Here is a 22,143-nt window from a genome sequence, read left to right on the forward strand (position 1 = left end):
AGAATAATAAAATTCAGAGAAAGAAAATGTTGAAAGTCTTGACGATTTCTGTCTGACCATGTGTCTCATTATAGACTTCTCAGCCTTTGGACCTCATCTAAAGGATCATATAAAAGGACTCTTTGTGAATATATATGTGTATATAAGAGGTTATTGATAAACTTTTAAGGCAGACATTTATGTCACTTTTTTCATTTTTGTTGTGTCTTATAAACTGATTGTGTTTTTCTTTGGCTTGGATAATGTGATTCCAAAATAAATCTCATCAACGCAATTAAAAGTCCAACCTATTGAAATGTCATTAATTGTTACACTTTTGAAAGTTTTCAAATAATAGCTTTATTATGTAAATTACAGTATATATAAATAGTTAATGAAGTAAAAATAATGCAGAAATTGATAGGCAGTTGTTTAAATAAGAGACTATGTAAAATATGTAAATTCTAGTGCTTGAAATCCTTCTAAATTTTTATCTAGCAACTTCCCTCTACCAGGTATTGTATTAGAAATTGGGCACATAGTAGATGCTGGTAATCTCGAGAAAATCTTACTTGTATAGGTTGCTTCTTTCACAGAACTTTTATCTGTTTCTCCTTGATAGGAAGGAGTGTGTTTTTTCCCAAACTGTGTACCTGGTGTAGATGGTCAGTGATGATACTCCTGACCAAGAGTGGTTCACTCCAACAAAATACACCATTCCGGCTAGGCTTTGTACTTGCCTACATTGCACTACAGATTTTAGATATGGGCAGTTTTACAGCACAATATTTATTTTAATGTGAATAAAATGTCCATAAGCAGTGTTGTCATGTAGTCAATGGCAGGTCATGCAGTTCCTTTATTTTTTCCATTGCCCTGTTGCACACTACATTGTATTATCATGTATATACCTGAGTAAGGACATTAATGTGGCCATAAAGTACTTTATTTTCCCTCCTTTTCAGCAGTTCTGGCCAAAGATATTTTAGTTTGGGGAAAGATTAATACGGTTAACTCTTGGGAGGACTTAGATTTTTGTGGAAAACACATAAAGATAATTCACTTTAAATTCAAACCTCGGTGCACTCTCTTTAACTTACTTTGTTGTTGTTGTTTTAAGATTCATTTATTCATTTTTGCATAGAACTGGGGTATAGGCCAGGGGTATAGGCCAGAGGCACGGCCTATTGGATTCACCAGAGACAGAGTGGGGAGCAGAACAGACAGATCTACTGAAATACACAGCTGAAGGCAGCAGCGGGCAAGACGGGAGAGGTCTGCTGTGCTGTGTGTGGGTTAGCTCCCTGGCAGGGATGGAACTCAGGCCACAGGGGTGATAGAGCTGTGATTTAACCCTTACACCACCAGGGAGACCCCCTCTTTAACTTACTTTGTAATCCAGGACAGCTCAATTGACCTCTTTGAGCCTCACTTTCCTCTTTTGTTAGTGAGATCACTTCATAAGGTGGCAACATCAGTGCATTTTCACTTTATGTAAAAAAACTTAACTCCAGTAGTTGACACTAGATTCTCAACAAATATTAGTTTATAGCCTCATATTTCCCTTGTCACCTATTAGCATAAGATTAGACACCAAAGCCATTAGATTCATTTCTTTAGTAAATTATACGATCATATTTATTATATCAGTGATTTAAGACAAAATTACCTTCACGTGAGATTATAGGTATAGGTGGAGAGGGAGTTAGAATTGTGTGAATTCAGTGCCAGAGAACACTTTAAGAATGTTTAAAACAAAGAAAGAAGTCTTTAAAACAATACTGAAATATTACAGTTCACCAAAGATTTTTAAAAATAAAAATCATAATTATTTCAAAGTAAAAAGTTAAAAAAAAAACAAACCAAAGCCTTATCTTGCCATCACTTCTAAATCTTGGGTCCCCTTGGATCTATGAAGTCACATTTGATCTCCAAATTGTTTACTGCTGCGTCCACCATTCAGCCATTCTGATTTGTAAGTAGCCTGTATTCCCAGTAGGCAGGGAGTAGGGTTCAGCTGCAATATGCCTAATATGAGGAGTGGAGTCCATTGATGTGGATACTTCCCAGACCTGTGTTCCTTAGGGCACAGCCTAGAAACTTAAGTAAGCTTCCAGAGTGATTCTCTTAATTTTAAATGAATTCTCCAGTGATTGAGATTAAGAGTTGCAATTTTATAATTTCACACATATAACTAAACTCCTTAATCCTGGTTTCAAGGAAAGGTAGCTTATTTTCACAGGAAGTTTGACATGGAGACTTTTTTTTTTTCCCCCTACTTCATCTGCTTTTCTTCAAAACACCACTAGGTGGGGCCTATGGCCCTTCTATCCCTGATTGAGAGACGTTTGGCTACAAAGGGCAACAAATTATCTCAACTTAACCAAATAGTATGTTCTGTGTATAGTCCCTAATGAACTGTCCTGTTCAGTCTTTCTGACCTACAAAAGCCTGACCTGATTTCTGACAATGCTTAAACATCTTAATACATCATCAGGTCAAATTTTTGACCCAGTAGCACCAGAGATCTAGTATAAAGGAAATTGAGCTAAACAGGAAAATAAAAATGAAGATTTAAATTTTGAATAAATAGGGGACTCCCTGGTGGCGCAAGTGGTTAAGCACCGCACTATGAAACAATCTGAAGCCTCTGCAGCACGGGTTCAATCCCCAGCAGGCCAGAGAGCAACCCACATGGTGCAGCAGACCTCTCCTGTCTCACCTGCTGCTCCCCTCAGCAGTGTACTTCAATCAATCTGCCTGTTCTGTTCCACACTCTATCTCTGGTGAATCCTCTCACTTCCTGCCTCTCTGGCCTGTACCCCAGCTCTTGTATGCATAAATACATCTTTAAGAAAAATAAATTTTGAATATTTACAATCCATTTCAAATGAAAATAAAATATTAACTGTCCTAGAATTTGATTTTAAACTCTTCCTTTTATATAGCAGTGTTTGCATTTCCATTTGAACACAGAAATGATCTTCACTAACTACATGGATGTTACATGTCAAGCTAAAAGTTTTCAAAATATTTTCCCATGATAATGATTTAAAGAAAATCCAGGCCTCCCTGGTGGTGCAGGGTTTAAAGTCTCAGCGCTATCATGTTATCACCAGCCACTGTGGCACAAATTTGATCCGCAGCCATGGAGCTAACCCACATATGGTGCAGCAGACCTCTCCTTTCTTGCCAACTGCTCCCCACTCTGTCTCTGGTGAATCCTCTCACCCCCTGCACCTCTGTCCTACACCCCAGTTCTTGTATGCATAAATAAATAAAATAAATCTTTAAAAAAGAAAATCCATTTCTTTCTTACAGTTGTGTGACAGGGATTATAGAGAAACCATGAAGCACAACATACCCAAGGGCACATTTTATTTTTTATGCTAATAATCACTTTGTGGATGATCCTGCAAATTAAGGGAACAGTAAATTCTACTAATTCTTCATCTGCAAAAGAAAAATTTTCACTAATATTTTATTTGTCAACTGACAGAATGCACAGAGTCACTCATAAAGCAGGTTTCATGTAATAACAACAAAGCATCCTAAAAGGAAAATGGGCATTATAGGTGTAGATGAGTTCCACTGTTGTTCTTTGCTTTCACCATATTATAGCATTATAGATTGAATGAGTGGCTCTATCACCTCTTAGAAAATGGAATTGACATGTTAGCATCAAGAGGATACATTTTTAGGAACATTGCTAATCAGAATTAAGATTAGAGTTTAATCGGTTATTATCACCAGCCATGCCTCCAGTCTTGATAGTTTACAAGACTTTTCTCTTAGAAATAACACAGTATACTAATGCTTTTTATCTCCCCCCTCCCCCCCCCCCCCCCCCAGTGATTGAGAAGAATGAGCATATTTTTCCCCTGGCAGGATAAATCACAATTTGAAGACAACTGGAATTCCCTCTTCTTAACACTTAGCGAAAATAAACACAGGCCTGATGGTCTCACAACTGGTAAGATGGAAAGAAAAGCAAAATTGGGGCCTCCCCTGGTGGTGCAGGCGGCTGAGAGCCACGCTGTGAAACTGTCCGCAGCCTCTGCAGCTCCGATTGGATCCCAGCCTGCGGGCGAGGGTTCCACATAGCGCGGCAGACCTCTCCTGTCTCCCCTGCTGCTCCCCTCAGCAGTGTGTTTCATCAGTCTGCCTGTTCTGTTCCCCGCTGTGTCTCTGGTGAATCTTCTCACCCTCCCATGCATCTGGCCTGTACCCCGGTTCTTGCATAAAATAAATAAATCTTTTTTTTTTTTTTTTTTAAAAAGGGCCTCCCCTGGTGGCGCAGCAGTTGAGCGCTGGGCTGCGAAGCTGCCTGCAGCCTCTGCAGCGCCGGTTCCATCTCCAGCCACCGGCGAGGGTTCCACATGGGGCAGACCTCTCCTGCCGCGCCCACTGCTCCCCTCAACAGTGTATTTCTTCTCCAGTCTGCCTGTTCTGTTCCCTGCTCTGGCTCTGGTGAATTCTCTCACCCTCCCGCACTTCTGACTGTACCCAGTGCTTGAATGAATGAATGAATGAATGAATGAATGAATAAATTAATTAATAAATATTGAAAAAAATTTAAAAAAGCAAAATTGTTGACAAACGGAATTTAGAGCATACAGTGTTTTGCATCCATATTTATCTGTTAAACTTTTAAACATTTTAGTATTGTTTTTATATATCTGAAACAAAGTGTTCAGTAAAAACAAATAATGGAGAATTTCTGGAAATCATAAACATCCCAACTATCAGAGATATTTGTGAGTCTGTAAAGTTGTGCTACACATTTCATTATGTATTTCAAACCTCTATCTTTTTTTTTTTTTGCATAGAAGAACTAGGGTGTAGGCCAGAGGTACAAGGGGTGAAAGGTGGGGAGCAGAACAGGCAGATTTATTGAATACACTGCTAAAGGGAGCAGCAGGTGAGACAAGAGAGGTCTGCTGTGCCATATGTGGGTTAGCTGCCTGCCTGGGGATCAAACTCAGGCCATAGAGGTGATACCACTGAGACCCAAACCCTAGACCTCTAGGGATGCCCCCATAAGTTGCTTTTAATTACCTTTCAATGACTAAATGGTGCTTTGTTTTGAATTCATATATATGTATATTTTACATGTATATTTTCCTGAAGCATAAACATAACTTTTCACCTTGTAAGTATGTAATACTAAAAACAAATTTCCTGAAAGTTCAGCAACTTAGAGTATAAACCAGTATATCAAATCTACTCTACTCTGTGCATGTACTCAGCAGTATAGCCAAAAATAGAGAACTCTGTTAGATTCAAACAGCTTGAACACATCCATGTCCAACAAGAAATACTAGTTTGCAAATTAGTCACCAGTGGTCATTTAATAGCAAGAAAATCTACACATTTAAGAATTCTATCAAATACCCTATGGCTTAGAAAATGTTAATAGTTGGTGAAGGAAACTGGAAGTTGTATTTCCCCAGGACTAGTTTCCCATACTTACAGTTAGTATTTTTTTTTTTAAGATTTATTCATTTAAGGGCCTCCCCGGTGGCGCAGCGGTTGAGCGCTGGGTTGCGAAGCTGCCCGCGGCCTCTGCGGCGCCGGTTCGATCCCCGGCTGCTCCCCGGCCACCAGAGGAGGGTCCCACATGGCGCGCAGACCTCTCCTGCCGCCCGCTGCTCCCCTCAGCAGTGTACTTCGGTCCTTCTGCCTGCTCTGCTCCCCGCTCTGGCTCTGGTGAATTCTCTCACCCTCCCGCGCTTCTGACTGTACCCAGTGCATGTATAAACAAAACAAACAAACAAATAAAATAAATAAATAAAACATGCCTCTATAAAAAAAATTAAAAAAAAAAAAAAAAAAGATTTATTCATTTAAGCATACAAGAACTGGGGTGTAAGCCAGAGGTGTGGGGGGTAAGAGGATTCACCAGAGATGAAGTGGGGAGCAGAACAGGCAGATCTGCTGAAATACACTGCTGAGGGAAGCAGTGGGCGAGCAGGGGAGGTCTGCTGCACCATGTGGGTCAGCTCCCTGGCTGGGGAACAAACTCATGCTGCAGTGGCTGGTGATAGCTTGATAGCACTGTCTTTAACCCCTATGCCACCAGCAGGGCCTACAGTTAGTATTTTTAAAACTTGTTGGCAAAAGTTATTTGTTAGAAGAGCTTTCATCAACCATTTTGGAGAAAATGTGTCATCCTCCCCAAAAGAGAATTGTGAACAATCCTGGGTCTTGACTGTTTGGATTTCAGGTCCCAGGCTACCTCAGACTTTGCTTTTATGGTAATAAAAATAATAAAAGCCATGTATTAAACATTTACTAAATACTGAGCACTATGTTAGTATACCCTAAGATCACAACCTTATGAGGTAGGTTTACTATCTTTAACTCACAGATAAGGAAATGAGGCTGAAAGAGTTGAAGTAAAATACAGGTGACAGTTCACATTTGAGTCAATTCAGAGTCTATGTTTATAAATAATATACTATAGTACTTTCTACTCACAAAAAAATTGTCGATCTCATGAATGGCTCTGTTATCTCCCCCCTGAGAGAACACACCAAATACCCAGCAAAATATCCTGTAAAGTAAGATAAATAATTGATTTTTATCCTAGTAATATATATGACACCTGTTTGTTTTTTTCCTCCATATATTATTTATAGTGTGGAATATCACTCTTTTCTTAAGCCAATGCAATCTACAAATCTAACAAATAAAAATTCACTAGTAAACTGTCACCTTTGAAATTCTGGTTTGATTAAATGCCAGCAACCCTCCCCTCTTTGATAACCCTTTTAAGATAGTAAGCAATGTGAATCTAGATCCAGGTTTTTGTTTTTTTTTTTTAAGATTTATTTATTTATTTATACACGCACTGGGTACAGTCAGAAGCACGGGAGGGTGAGAGAATTCACCAGAGCCAGAGCGGGGAGCAGAACAGGCAGAAGGACCGAAGTACACTGCTGAGGGGAGCAGCGGGCGGCAGGAGAGGTCTACGCGCAATGTGGGACCCTCCTCCCATGGCCGGGGAGCAGCTGGGGATCAAACTGGCGCCACAGAGGCTGCGGGCAGCTTTGCAACCCAGCGCTCAACCGCTGCGCCACCGGGGAGGCCCTAGATCCAGTTTTAATGTATGATTTTAAGTGATACAAATAATCCCTTCACCTTTTATTTATTAAAAAAACCTTAATTTTCGTTGCTCCTTAACCTTGCATAAAATTGATACAACAAATATTTGTTAAATGAGTGAATTCTTCATCTTCTTTTATCCATATCTTATAAAGTCATACCCAACTACTCCAATTCCCATGGGTTTCCTGCCCATCCTTATTTTTCAATGTTTTGTACTTTAAAGGAAAAAAATATTTTCCTCATTTTTAAAATGACTGGGAAAGAAAATGAAGTAGAATTGATGATTTGTTCAATCTATATTTCTTTCCACTTGGATTCCACACATCATTTCATTAATTTTTTTGCTGTCTTACACTGGCTTTTTTATGTTTTGTTTCTCCCTAGAGCAAGCATATAGTATCTATATCTCCTTCCTCTGTTATATTTCCTCCACTTGTGGGCGGTGATTGAAAAAAAGTTCCTGATCTCTTAGGTCATAAAAATAATTGAATTTTCAACCTTTTAATCACATGAACTGAAAACATTCCAGTTCTCAGGTACTCTGAACTCCTCAAAAAAGTGTCTAACATTGTGCTTCTTTCTGAAGTACACAATTCTCAGTCATCTTTCCCCAGAGTAATATTAATGAAATCAGCCTTACAACTATTTGACACACTTTATTGCTAAGACCAAACAAATGAGCAAGAAACAAACCCTTGCTAATGTCAGATTTTAAAAATGTGTAAACATGAAGCATTTATACACGTTAGAAGACTTGCTCTAATTCTATGGTCCCAGAAGACAGGCATAAAGCACTCTTTGTGAATTGCTCCAATTTTAAGGTCTGGCATCTGAACAAGCTACATTTCGCAAAACAGACTTTGCATGAAAATCAAGGTTCCCACATTGTATTCAGTTGAAAGACCTCCCACTCATCAGTGGAGGGTTCAGGAAAATCATAAGAGCAAACCTTCATGTAAATGAAACTCAGAAACAAACTGAACTTATCTTGGCACTACCTAGGTATATTTATAAACAAATAAACAAAAATTTATCCGCTTATTAGGGTGAAGAAGGGAAAATTCACTAAATTTGTTCATTATCACCAAAGTGGTGAAGTTGCTTTGATAAAATTAATCTTTTTTTTTTAAGATTTATTTATTTTTGCATACAAGAGCTGGGATACAGGCCAGAGATGTGGGGGGTGAGAGGATACACCAGAGACAGAGTGGGGAACAGAACAGGCAGACTGACTGAAATAAACTGGCTGAGGGAAGCAGTGGGCGAGACAGGAGAGGTCTGCTGTGCCATGTGGGTTGCTCCCTGGCCAGCCGGGGATCGAACTCGTGCTGCAGAGGCTGTGGATTGCTTCATAGTGCGGTGCTTAACCCCTTGCACCACCAAGGAGGCCCGATAAAATTAATCTTTAAAACAATGTACCTAGGGGAAGCAAATATTGTTTAAAAATAAAAAAAGTAAGAGGGAAAAAAATGTACCTAAACAGATTGTTAACTATCTCTTATGGAAAGCAAAATCTCACTATTAAATATATATCTCTCTATCTCTATCTGTATCTATCGATCTATCAATCTATCTCCATATCTTCATTAAAATTGTCATGCATGTTAAAATAAGTGGTATACTGCTTTCTCTCCCTCCAAGAACTAGTTTCCCCTTTTCTCCTTTCACTCCTTTGTGGTTGCTCAAGAGTTGCTTTGGACGTCAGTGCCTTCAGGCTGCATAATGAGTCAAGGAATTCCAATGAGAACGCATGTGTGTTGTCCAGCAGCTCCTAAGCAGCCAGGGTGGTCCCTTTGGGAAAGATGCTTCAGATCTGGTCCCCTAAATGAGTAAACAATCAGAAACAAGGCCTTGCAGCCCTCCTAAATCAAGACCCTATCTCTTTTCATTAAAGTCCTGTTGATAAACATCTTGGGAAAATAAAGAGAGATAGAAAAAAAGGGGGGGAGGGGTGGGATTATAAACCAGCCAGACAGAGATTTGGGTGGACATCCCAAATCTGTTCTTCCAGGCTTCATTGTTGCATTATTTTTTTATTCATTTATTCAATACATATACACAGAAAACCCACTATAGTCAGGGACTGACGGGTACTAGGATTGGTGCTGAACAAAATAGAGTCTTTGTTCTATTAGAGCTTTATTCTAGTGGGGCGGCAGCCAGTAAATAACTGTATGTAACAATATGGACTAAATTGTGCCCTCACCCCCTCCCTTCACCCTTCTCCCCCCTTTCAAATTTGTATGTTGACACTCTAACGCTCAGAGTGACTTTATTTGAAGCTAGGTCCTTTAAGAAGTAAGGTAATTAACATTAAATGAGGTCATTCAGACAGGGCTCTAATCCAATAGGCGCAAAACTGAGTTATGGGAGAGAACCAGAAACCCTGTCCAGTCAAGCACACTGCACTAGGTACAGATGAAGGAAAATGGAGACAGAGAGAAACCAGGGATCAGATCATTCGGGCCATGCAGGCCATGGCAAGGACTTCAAATTTTGTTCTAAATAGGATGGGAAACTACTGGGAGAGTTTATGCAGCAGAGTAATACATCTGATTAACCTTAAAAGAATCACTGTCTCACAGGAAAGAGACTTTAGGAGAAAAGGCTGGAAACTGGGAAAATGTTTATATGGTTGGTTTAATACTTTCAGTGAGAGATGATGGGGGAATGTGGGCAGAAGAGATGATCCATTCAGAGTGTATTTTCAAGATAATTGAAGATTTGTCAATAAATTAGATGTGATATGCAAGAGAAAGAAAAAAGTCAAGGGCACTAAATTGAGCTGTGCTACTGGGTAATTGCAGTGCCATTTACTGAGATGATAAAACAGCAGGAAGCACAAGTTTGGTGGGGAGGAGAGTTTAATCAAGTGTTCAGTTTTGTACATGTTAAATGTTGAGATGCCTGTTAGACATCCAAGTGGAGATGTTGAATAGGCAGCTGAATAGACCAGCATGGAGTTCAGGGACAGGTTAAGATAAGAGATACAAAATTGAGTGTCTTTAGCATTTAAACGGTATTGGAGTGAGTGAGACCATCCGGTATTTTTCTTTTTCTTTCTGGCTTAGCAGGAATTTAGAAAACCTAAATAAGGGACCAGGAAAAAGACTAATTGCAATAAAGTAAAAATCAAAATCGGCAAGCAACTATAGACCAGAGACACACTACAGTGAGGGGCGGGAGGGGAGGGATTAGGGTCAGAATAAGGGGGGGTGGGAATTGTATGGAGAAAATAACCAAAATGAAAATTCATACATTATGCAAAAATGAAAAATGATGTAAGAATTATATAAAATAAAATAATATAAACAAACAAACAAATAAATAAATGGTATTGGAAGCCAAAAGACTGAATATCATTGTAACTACTGCCAGCACCTGCTTCTCAATTTACAGACCCATCTTTAGGTGTGAGGGAGGACGTAAGGAGGTATTTTTCTATCTTTCTGCCCACCCCTTTCTCTTCTCCATCCATCCTCTCAAAGATTAGCCCATCTGGCTTCAAGCAGTCATTTCCTTCATTCCTGGAAAAGACATTGGCTCTCTTGCCTCACATCATTGTGGGACTATGCAGCTGGCCTCTTGCACCCTGAACCACAATCACTAGTCAGTTGCTGCTCCCATTGGGTGGAACTTGGCTGCTTTGCCTGTGGGTCTAAGCCCGTAACTAGGCCTGGCCTCTCTAAAACCTAGCTGCCCAACAGACATGTGCCTTTTCCCATCAGCCTATCTGCCTCTCTTTATCCCATTCCACAGTCCTGATGGTCTTCACTGACTCATGGCCTTCCTTCTTTCAACTCCAATAGGAGAGCAGAGGGCAAGTTGCTGACAAAGAACCACAGGCCGCTTTCATTAGTGGAAAAGAAAAACAACTGCTTTTAGTGAGTAAGGGAGAAAAGGGTATGTCTCTATGCGACAAAGATCCCACAATAGTTCTGGGCGCATTGCCACTGACCTGTGATAAAGAGGATAGACTAGAAAGGGAAAACTCCATAAACTGCTCTGTCTACATTATGGAAAATTATTTAATAATGAGGGTTAATCATGAGTCAGATCTGGAGGAGAAACTGAGGCTTCAGCCATTCTACTAGGATAGAAATCTTCAACCTGGGATATAAGTATCTTGAATGTGAATAAGTCTTACAGACACTCACTTTCAGGTTATTAAAACTGAGCTGTCTGAGAAGGCTACTGTGACTTTCTCTGCAAAGCCTCATGCTGGTTTTCCTTTGCCACTGCCCTTTCATTACTGCCCCCTACCCAGTTTAGAAAAGAATATCCACCTTGTGGGCCTCCCTGGTGGCACAAGGGGTTGAGACTCAGCCTATGAAGCTATCCGCAGTCACTGCAGCAAAAGTTCGATCCCCAGCCAGGGAGCTACCCACATGGTGCAACAGACCTCTCCTGTCTCGCCTGCTGCTCCCCTCAGCAGTGTATTTCAGTGGATCTGCCTGTTCTGCTTCCCACTCTGTCTCTGGTGAATCTTCTCACCCCCCGCACCTCTGGCCTACACCCCCAGTTCTTGTATGCATAAATAAATAAATCTTCAAAAAAATAAAGCAGGAAGAAAAAAAAGACTAATTTTCTAAGTTAAATAGATGAGTTTCTATATTTAAAACTATAACCCAGAGATACTCCAATTACCAATTCAGTTTTGACACTTGAAAAGGCATAAGTAGGGAAACACTTATTCTCAGTTGTTTCTTATTTGCCAGGTTGTCTTGAGGTTAGTATATCAGTTAATATGTATCACCATAAATTAAACTAAATGAGAAAAATCAAATGGTGGTCAGGCTGGTAGTGTATATTGTGGAATCTTTCTGGAGATCTGTCATAGATCTCTGAACATTTAACTTCCTATATTCAATTCTTTTCTGCTTAATGTCTTCTGAGTTTTAAAACCAAGTTGTGATGGATAAACTTAAAATTCCAAAATTCTGTAAATTTTTCAAAATTTCTCTCACTTTAAAGAAGTTTTTGAAATGGTTATTCAGAACTTTTCCTGCTGGGTGAAAATTTTAGTTTAGTAAATAATTAGTCTTTGGAATTAATTATTCTTGGTTAAGTGGTCTTTTAAGGAAAAGAAGTCTCTCTCTGAGCTTCAAGACATTGTTATCTATCAGGCAATAATGATCACTGTTACTCTCTGGTGATTTCAAATGATGGACAGACAAGTCATCATATTTACATTCTGATGTTCGGAAGTGTTAGGATTTTCAATATTTTATTTTCCAAACATTATTTTAAAAGAACATTGAAAGCATCAGAAATACAAATCTGGCCTAATGGTTAACATCAGAACAATTATAAAATGATTGAAATACATCACATACTTTGCATCACAGTAAAGCATCAAGAGAACTGATTAATGTACCCTGCTAATTAATTAGTCATATTCACTGAATTCTCCTTACTTTTTGTTCTCATTTTAGCCCTTATGAAAAGAGAAGTTATCTATGTCTGTAGATATAGATATAGATTTGGAGGTTGGCTAAGAATCTAGCCCATTATGTATTTCATGCAAGTTAAATCAATAATTACTTAATGAGCATAAAAATACTGAATACCTCATATGCACATGCCGAGTTTTCTTTATGCTATAATTTTTACCTCGCAAAGATGAGTCACACAGGAAATCTGTCATTTTTAATTTTACAAGTAGAAATTACTTTTAAAAATATTTTATATAATCACATTTGAAATTCCTGGCCAAAAAATAGACACATACCTACAAAGTGTGAAATATCTTCCTGTATAATGTTAATCATAAAGTCGTGTGTTTTATTAGAATAAATGTTAGGTTTTAGATTTAGACAAAAGTCTAATTTCTAATTTGCCATAATTCTTCAAATGATCTTGGAAGAGGATATTAGATTTCTTTATCTTTTGTTAAAAAGAGGTAATATATTAACCTACCTCGTGGGAGTACTAATAAATGAGAAGTGTTGTATTAAAAATATAAAAGCACGATTGAAATAGATTATAATGACTTCTAAAAACAGCATTCAATTACAAAAAAAAGTGAGTGGATATTTTCTCTTATAAAATTGAATAGCAAAAATAAAGGAAGACCGGAGAGAAGGAAGAGAGGAGAGTGTCCACAAGGTGCATTTAAAAACAAAATAAAATCCATATCTCATACTTAGATCTCAGAAATAGAAATGACTGGCTGATACTGGAAGGTAAGAATTGTTAGGTGAAACTTAGCTGAGTCCTAGCTGAGCAGCTACTGTCTTCTCCTTGCCTCTCATGACCGCTGTGTTTGGGAACAGTCAGGGGAGGGTGCTATAAACTGAATGCCTTTCATCAAAGGAAAAAACTACCTTCTAATCTGCACTAACAATTCTAGAATATAATTTATAAAGATAAATTTTGGGGGAGGGATTGGGGTCAGAATGGGGGGGTTGCAATTGTACGGGAAATATAAAAATAAAATTTATTAAATTAAAAAAAAAGATAAATTTTGTATCTGAATGCTCATCTTGTGTCTAGTGGTTACAGTTCCAAAACTGTAGCAAGTTCAAATGTTAACTATATAATGGAAATATTTTGACATAAAAATATGACTTTACAGTTCTTATGCTAGGAACCACAGAATATATAATAAAATTAGGTTTAGCTATAGAAATAATGTTTTTCCTTATGATCCATCTCCAGTTTCAGAATGGAAGAAAAATAATACACTGAGGTTGCAAATGGATGATTAGGACTTTTTCTATCACAGTAATATAAAAAAACAAACAAAATTCTAAATAAGTATTTGGATACTCTGTCATATCAACAAACCCTTCTCACACAAAAAGGAAAATATAAATTAAAATACTCTGTCAATCACATCCTAATGCCTTCTTGAGCAAAACCAGAGATCATTTAACATAAAACAACAGTCTAGATCGCTTCTCACAGCACAACACCCCAATTGAGAGTGTGATCATGTCTACTCTCCCAGTAGTAGCATCCCTCTACTACTGATGTAGTTCTCTTCACTGGTATCCTTGAGTAAGATCATTCCAAAATACAATAACTTATTTTTGGCAACCAAAAACATCTTTTTAAAATAAAGAAGTATAGAGTTCCTCAACTGACACAAATTAATTTCTATAATAAGAAATGGTAATAGGCTTAATACTATATTCTTGGTTTACTGTCTTATCAAAGGAAAGTACCTATTGCCTGTATATTTTTGGTAAAGATAGTTATAGGTAATATATTTCTGATTTTCTGCTTTAACATCATAGTATTTATTTAAATAAGCATGCTACCAAAAAAGTGTACTGTTCCCCATTTCCCTACTTCAAGGAATCAAAATTTGTAATTCAACATTACAAAAGTAATACCTCAGTAAAGGTCATCTCTTTACTTTCTGTACAAAAGCCAGCTCATAAGAACTTTGAAGACCCCAAGCCCTGATTCAAATGATCAAGATCAGTTTATTTTCTAACATAGTAGCATAAGCATTCTTGGTATCTATATAAAGGTTCAGTACAAAAGATTGAAGCACAGGTCAAGGTAAAATCTAAATCATAAACTTTTACATCAAATCTTAAAATGTCAAGAAACCACAAAGCAAATCAACAGATGCGAACACTTCAGACAAAAGAATTAGCTGCCAATTGTTTAGCTGAATTTTTAAGTTTTAATCTACCACTGGTCTCACAAAAGTGAAAAGAAAATCAATTAGTATCAGAAACTAAAACAGTTTACACAAGATTCTCTGACCTCCATGACTCTAAACAGAGGGGACTGGAATCTGCTTGACTGAAGTGCTGTCGTATTCTTGCATTAAGTCATTAGTGGTGTGATAATGCATGGCAATATATGAGTTGGCAAATCCAAAAGAGTTTACTGGCTGTAGGTTATGTGGGACGCTCTCTTCCTGGGAAGGGCTGCTGTTGTAGATGCTGTAGTAAGGCTCAATCCGCGTGTTGATGGGGGTCGAGCTGCTCTGACCATAGTGTTGGTGTCCGGCAGAGATTTTGGGACTTACCACACTTTCCTTGGAATGACTTGGGCCACAAGCCTGGTCTACAAATTTCTTCTGGGGCTTGGGCGACAGCATGTAGGCAGAGTTTGTTTCATGATGGGAGGATTTGTTCCTGTTGACTTCAAGGTTCCCTTTTCCCATGGCACGAAGTCGAGTCTTCTGTTTGCAACAGAAAAAACCTAGGCCTATGTATTGGAGACACCAGAGCACTTTCCTCCGCAGTCCTGCACTGTTCCGTGAATATATAAAAGGGTTTAACCCTGACTTGAAAAATATGAGGGTAAATCCAAACAGTTCAAACTGGTAAAGGATGAAGCTGCCATGGCGGGACAGGACCACCTGTACCAAGGAGATCCCCAGTGGAAGACAGCAAACCAGCACTGACAGCACAATGATCACACAAGTGACCACTGCTTTGGAATCCTTAGCCGTGGAGAGGTTGACAGCCGACACGAGCTGCAGCCGACTGGCTGCAGGGGTTGGCAGCTGGTTGGGACTCTTGGTGTATCCATGGGTCTGAACATGCTGCAGTTTGTTGTAATTCTGGTTCCTGTACAGAGCCGGCATGGTACACTGGACAGGGTCTCCCCCTCCCTTCACAGGGCCCCCCATAAAAGGCTGTGGTCTAGAAGCATCAACTGTGATTACTGGGGGGCACTTCCTGACTTGAGCATTTTTCCTCAGGGTCTGAGCAATCATGATATAAGAGACAGACACCACAGCAACACAAAAGGTAAAGTCGACCACATAGAGAGACAGAATGGCTTTCCCTTCTCCAGCAATCAGACTGGACATAGGAAGGCAGAGGTGGGACTTGCTGGTTTTCAAGGTGGCCAGGGTGGCAAGGGTGAAACTTGTGGCCCAGAGAAGCAGAGTGAGGAGCAAGGTGCAGGGAAGAGAGGCTGTGCGATTAGGCTGCTTCCCCAACACCATGTGGAGCCGGTGCAGGGCGATCACTGCCACTGTCTTGAGGGACATGATGATGAACCCTGAACTGGTGAGATGGAAGGTGAAGCAGAAAGCATCCGGTATGCTACTGGCTGAACTGAAGAATAACACAAAGGTGAACATGGGGGCCGTCACTCCACAAATGAAGAGGTCACAGAAAGACAGGTTCAGAATCATGAAATCAAAGTTGGTTCTGAATTTCCTGAAGGCTGGATCGAAGAAGGACAAGAAGACAATGAAGTTGCCATAAGAGCCCAGGCAGAAGATGATGGTGAGTAGAAAAGTACAGGTTGCCAAGGTGGCTGTGTGGATGAGTTCCTGGATTTCGTCTGGGAGAGAAGTGCTGTTTCCTCCCTGGGAGTGAGGCACATGGAGCAAGGTGGTGTTGGGAGCGTCCTGAAGGTGGCCCGTGAAGTTCATCTTCAGAGAGAAATGACTTTTCCTTCAGTGAGAAGGGAGTCAGGGCTTCAACTCACAGATGAGCAAAATGTGACAAAAGAGGCCCAAGGCAGAAAAGCCTGCACATAAAAATGCATACCCAGAAAAGGAAAGGAATTAATGTAGAGAGTATAGTGATCACATGATCTTTTACAAAAGCACAAGAGTTTTTCAAGCATTTCTCCCCTACAAGTCCAACACAGAACAGACACAAACACTTCAAAATACATTCATCCAGCTAATTTTAAGTTTTATGACACAGTGGTTTTCAAACTAGTGTGAGCATCACCTGGAGAGTGTGTTTAAAAAAGCAGACTCGTGGGCCTCACCCCTTGAGGTGCTGATTGATGGGCGTGGAGATGTTACATTTCAAAACACCAGACACTGGAGACCCAACATAACCTCTCTGGCAAAGAGATCTACTTGGAATCAACCTTAACTATATAATTACAGCCTAGTGTAGCAAATCATATGCTATAGTAGGCTACCATGGCAACACAGAGAAGGGAAACCTAATCCAATCAGGGTGGAGACTGGGAGAGGGTGAGTCTTGGTGATGAGGAACTAGCTAGGTGGAAAGTGAATGGCAGGAAGTCGGGACCAACAAGCTAGAAGGAGGGTAGGTCTTTACTGCAGGAAGACTCAGGCAAGAAAGCAAATGGTTGAAATACAAGCAGGGGGGATTGCTCAGGTATACTGTGGACCTTTATATAAATCCCACAAATTACTAACAAACCCTGTTTTTTCCCTAGGAGGAATCTCTTATTTTACATGATCTATAATTTCTTTGCCCTACTTGCAATTTCTTGGCTAATTCCACACCCTCCTTTGTTAAAAACTTTGTAGAGGACTATATTTAAGAGGGGTAAATGAAAGTAAGGAAGAGAGTCAGAATTACAATTGAGATTTACAAGGTATAAAGCACCACTTTGTAAACTAAACTGCTACATAAATGTAGCATGAATATCCTCATGATGAAGCAGGGGGCTTCCACTCATTCATGTGTTCATTCGCTCAACTTACAATATCATGTGCCTCCTATATGCCGCCTTTTGCCAGGTATTGAACTGAAGGTGCAGAGATGAGTAAGATAGCCTCTACAAAAAAAACCTTACTTAGTTCTTAACTTTTTTTTTTTTTAATTTTGCAATGAGATTTGAACTGCACTCACACAAATCTTTTGTTCCAAGTCTCAAAGCCCCATGTGGCCTGGTGCCCACCTTGCTCCCAAAGATGCTTCCAGGGAGACAGTTTAAGTTGTTCCTTGGAGACTGTTGCAAAGCTCTGGAAAACTGAAAAAGCATTTGCTTTAATTCATGGTTTTAGGAAAAACAAAAGGCACTGGGGAGGTCCAAGGATGATGTTCAGAATATGTAACCAGATCCTAAACTGGATCCCAGATGCCAGAGGTTTTGCTGAATCACAGGGCACAAAGAAAGGGGCAGGTCAGTGAGGGGACACTGGGGGCTCCAAGTAGCAGCTACAGATGGCCCAATATAGAAGTCTCTCAGCACGCTACAACAGGCACAACTGTGCCAATGACTATCAGATAAACTGCAGTTCTGGGGAGAACCATCTAACTGACTGGTGTGTTTCATGAAGAAGATCATCTCACCCATATTTTCAAGTTCAAATTGCACACATCATGACAATATATGACTATCTCCACTGGGAATAGTCATCAGCTTTTCTGCACCTTCCTTATGCAGGTTTTGTGAGAGAGAAAAATATAAATCCTGACCTTTTTGTTTCTTCATGATGAGAACTTGAAAAAGTGGCTCACTCCCATTGTATTTACTTAAAGTTTGTATAGTTATTTCTGAACAATTTTTGATACCTATGTTTTAAAAGACTACTTTTTTAAAAATTGTTAACTGGAGGATGGGTAAAATGATGAAAAACAGAAGTAAAAGAGAAAAACCAATTTGAGGGCCTCCCTGGTGGTGCAAGGGGTTAAGACGCAACCTATGAAGCTGTCCGCAGTCTCTGCAAAACGAGTTCGATCCCCCGGCCGGCCAGGGAGCAACCCATATGGTAAAGCAGACCTCTCCTGACCTGCCTGCTGTTCCTCTCAGCAGTGTACTTTGGTCAGTCTGTCTGTTCTGTTCCCCTCTCTGTCTCTGGTGAATCCTCTCACCCCCCACACCTCTGGCCTGTACCCCAGCTCTTATATGCATAAGTAAATCGTCAAAAACATAAAAGGGAAAAACCAATTTGAATAAAAATAAAGGAGAATTCTAGGTTAGTAATATAATAATATTAATGGTCAGTATTATTAGTATATTAACTTTATTAAGAGTTTATGATATGATAGGTACTTTGCTCAGTTTTTCACACTAATAACCTTCTGAACCCTCACCACAACCCTGAGTTAGTATAACTTACATGCATTTTACTGATGAGGAGACTGAGTTAGTGAGACTCTTACTAGTTGCTCTTTAAAGCCCAGAATCTTCACCACCATGTTCGCAAACAGAACATCAAAGAAATCAAGGAAGGGAACGCCAACTCAAAGTTGTTAGCTGTTCTTTGTTGGGTGGCTATTATACACCAGGCACTTATGCTAGCTTTACATAAGTTATCAAACTTTATTTCATTCTCACTATAAGCCTCTGAAGTAAGTAGTGTAATCCTTTTCCAATTGAAAATTCTTGGAAACCAAACATTGAATTCTTTCTCTCCTTTTTCTCTCTCACTCTTCTGTGTACCGCTTTGACAATACTGATAACTACGGTTCCAGCGTAATTATGAATTACTCCTTTTGGGATAATGGTGGGGGGCAGGGGAGAAGGAATTAGAGTTTGGGAAGGGAAAAAGGAGGGAAAGCAGATGACAGAAAGGTTTTGGAAGAGAAAAATAGGAGCAATAAAGGAAGTGGAGGGAAAGTAAGCCCAGGACTTAGTACTAATTTCTAGGACTTTAACAAAGAGCAGGCTGACAGCACAATGTAGAACAAAGTTATGACGGCATACCCACGAAGCTCGGTGACTTGGAAAGGGAGTAGATCAATACCTATTTGCTACCCTCAAATATTAAATGCTATTTTCAATGCAGCAAGCAAACTGCATTGGAATCACTCATAGGTCTAGAAGAAAAGGTGAGTATAAAATCATAAAATCAGAAACATTTTAAATTTGAACAACGGTGATAAGCAGGCATATTAGTCACAAAAAAGGGGAATGATTTCATATGCATCTTGCTATGACAAGGAAGAAAGGATCTCAAAGTAACTAGTAAGCAAGGGGTACTGAAAATGTATTGTACAGTGGCAATTTGTTCTTATTCAGATGTGTGAAGAGCCTCTGAAAACCTAGCGTGCTGCCTTAACTTTTTAGTGTATATAAAAACATTTTATATGTACTTTTTTCTTTTTTTTCCTTTTTATATTCCCCATACAAGTACAACCCCCTTATTTTGACCCCAATCCCTCCCTTCCGCGCCCCCCCACCCCCCATAGAGTGTCTCTGGTTCATAGTTGTTTGTTGATTTTGATTTTTACTTTCTTATAGTTATTTTTTTTCCTGGCCCCTTATTTAAGTTTTCTAGATTCCTGCTATGAGTGAGACCATCCGGTATTTTTCTTTTTCTTTCTGGCTTATTTTTATATGTACTTTTGTCAGTCAACTCATGACTTGGAGTATTCCAGCCCTCAACCTCCCCCTACCCCCACCACCTTTTGTTTGTCTCATAAAGACTTAAATTCCTTCAGGCCGGCATTTTCAGGGTCTAATCCTCACAAGTAGCGAGAGTCCATATTATTATTTTTCACATTGTGTATATATTGATCAGGAAAACCTCAGGGAAGTTACCTGACTTGCCCAAGGTTACTAAGATTCCCAGGTACAGATTTATCAGATTTCAGAGCCCTTGCTCTGTCTCCCAGAATGGACTCTCTAGAAGATGAAGCGGCTGCTGGTGTTGAGTCCTGAAGACCTAGGTCGTGGATGAGGGCGGGGGGAGGCAGTGGAGCCCCCCAGTTGGGCGGTGGGGTGGGAGACTGGGGCGAGGGGTCTCCCAGGGTCACGGGCAGCAGCGAAGTTCAGGAGCTCCCGGAATGGGGAAGGTTTTGGGTAAGGCAGGCCTAGGCCGTGCCAGGGAAGCTAGCTAAAGAAGGGGCAGTCAGTGGGGTGTGGAGGGCTCCCCGGGGCCTGGCGGGGCAGGGCTGCCGCGGCACCCGCGGCGCGCGAGAGCCGCAGGGCAGGGGCGCGAGGGCCTCCCCGCAGGCCGCCCGGGGCGCAGGTGCGCGGCCGCCGGGCCTGGACTAGCGCACCGCGCGCCTCGCTCACCCGCCGGCCTCCCGGGGCCTGGCCGCCCGTCCCCGCGGGGTCCCCGCCCTCGGAGGGTCCTCGGCCTCTCACCTGCCGGGTGGCCGCAGCGCCGCCCCTCCTCCTCCATCTCGCAGCCTGGACGCGCGCTCCGCCCGCCGCCCCGGATAACGCAGGGCTGGAGGCATCATCGCCATGGCCGCCGCCTCCGCGCATCCCGGAGCCACGGCGAGCCCCGGGCGCGGAGGCGCAGTCACGGAGACGCGGAGGGCGCCGCCCCCTCCGCGGGACACCCAGGCCTGGGCGGCCCCAGCGCCCCCCGCACTGCGGCCGCCGCGCGAGCTCCCCCGGCCCCGGCGCCCCGCGCCGCCCCGCCCTCGGCCCCCCGCGCCGCGCGCTTCTCCGGCGGGTCGTCTCGGCGTTCGGGTGTCTGCGCTCCCCGAGGGGGCCAAAACCTGACATGCAGAGAGAAGGGGAACGGTGGGGGCACCGATGGCACTCAGAGGCCCGAGGGCCGCGGCCTCAGCAGGTAGGAGCCGTGGGACGGGGCCGGCTGGGCCGTGGGCTCCCTGCGCAGCTCAGCAGGACCCAGTCCCGGCCTAGCTCCCCTCTGGGTTGCGGGCAATACTTTTCCTTACTTGAAACCGTTGTCGTCGTTTGGAACTTTGAGACACCGAATTTGTAAATCAAGTTATTGTAACATCTTTTAAATAAACCAACTTCAACGTAAAATTTTTTAAGGAACCTACTTTTCTCTAGCCTCTCCTGAGGGAGCTCAGCAAGAGTTGCAAAGTACAAGCATCTAAAATAGCCAAGCCCAGAGATACCGACGTTAAATTTAATGTTGTGTTGAATGCAAAATCTTGACAGCAATACGTGCAAACAGGCAAGAACAGAAAACAAAACACTATACCGTCCTCTCATTCTCTGACATCAGTAACATAACATGTCCAAAATCAGAACTTAATTTTAGTGTCAGATCCATCAAGTTAAACTCTTACACCTGGGTAATGAGTATCTTATATTTCAAACCTTGTCAGGGGTACTATTTAGAAATAGAGAATGTTATTTGATACTCTTTCCTTCACTCTGGTGCCAGAAAACCTGCACATTCCATTTAAGTAAAATACCTCAGTGAGAATATTGCTACTGAAACCTCTAATGTAAACAGAACCGTTTGGGCCTCCCTGGTGGCACAGCGGTTGAGCGCTGGGTTGCGAAGCTGCCCGCAGCCTCTGCAGCGCCTGTCCGCTCCCGGCCACCGGAGGAGGGTCCCACATGGCGCGCAGACCTCTCCTGCCGCCCGCTGCTCCCCTCAGCAGTGTACTTCGGTCCTTCTGCCTGCTCTGCTCCCCGCTCTGGCTCTGGTGAATTCTCTCACCCTCCCGCGCTTCTGACTGTACCCAGTGCTTGTAT

At 41.3% G+C, this 22,143-nt stretch overlaps 2 protein-coding genes across 2 annotated transcripts in view; both read right to left on the reverse strand.

Moving 5' to 3' along the window:
* Positions 1 to 20,924, reverse strand: part of LOC311172325 (ankyrin repeat and SOCS box protein 3) — a gene marked incomplete at both ends in the record, with an annotated part of 114,993 nt that extends 94,069 nt beyond the window's left edge. The window contains one exon of the mRNA XM_084235660.1: positions 20,821 to 20,924. Coding sequence (XP_084091786.1) covers positions 20,821 to 20,924 — 104 coding nt within the window. The remainder of the gene's footprint in view (positions 1 to 20,820) is intronic.
* On the reverse strand, positions 14,703 to 16,459 carry GPR75 (G protein-coupled receptor 75). The gene has a single exon (XM_084235658.1). The coding sequence runs from the start codon at positions 16,442 to 16,444 to the stop codon at positions 14,822 to 14,824; it is 1,623 nt and encodes a 540-aa protein (XP_084091784.1). The 5' UTR covers positions 16,445 to 16,459; the 3' UTR covers positions 14,703 to 14,821.
* Positions 20,925 to 22,143: the final 1,219 nt, after the last annotated feature.

The sequence above is a fragment of the Talpa europaea genome (assembly GCF_964194135.1).
Source record: "Talpa europaea genome assembly, chromosome: 6".
NCBI lineage: Eukaryota > Metazoa > Chordata > Mammalia > Eulipotyphla > Talpidae > Talpa > Talpa europaea.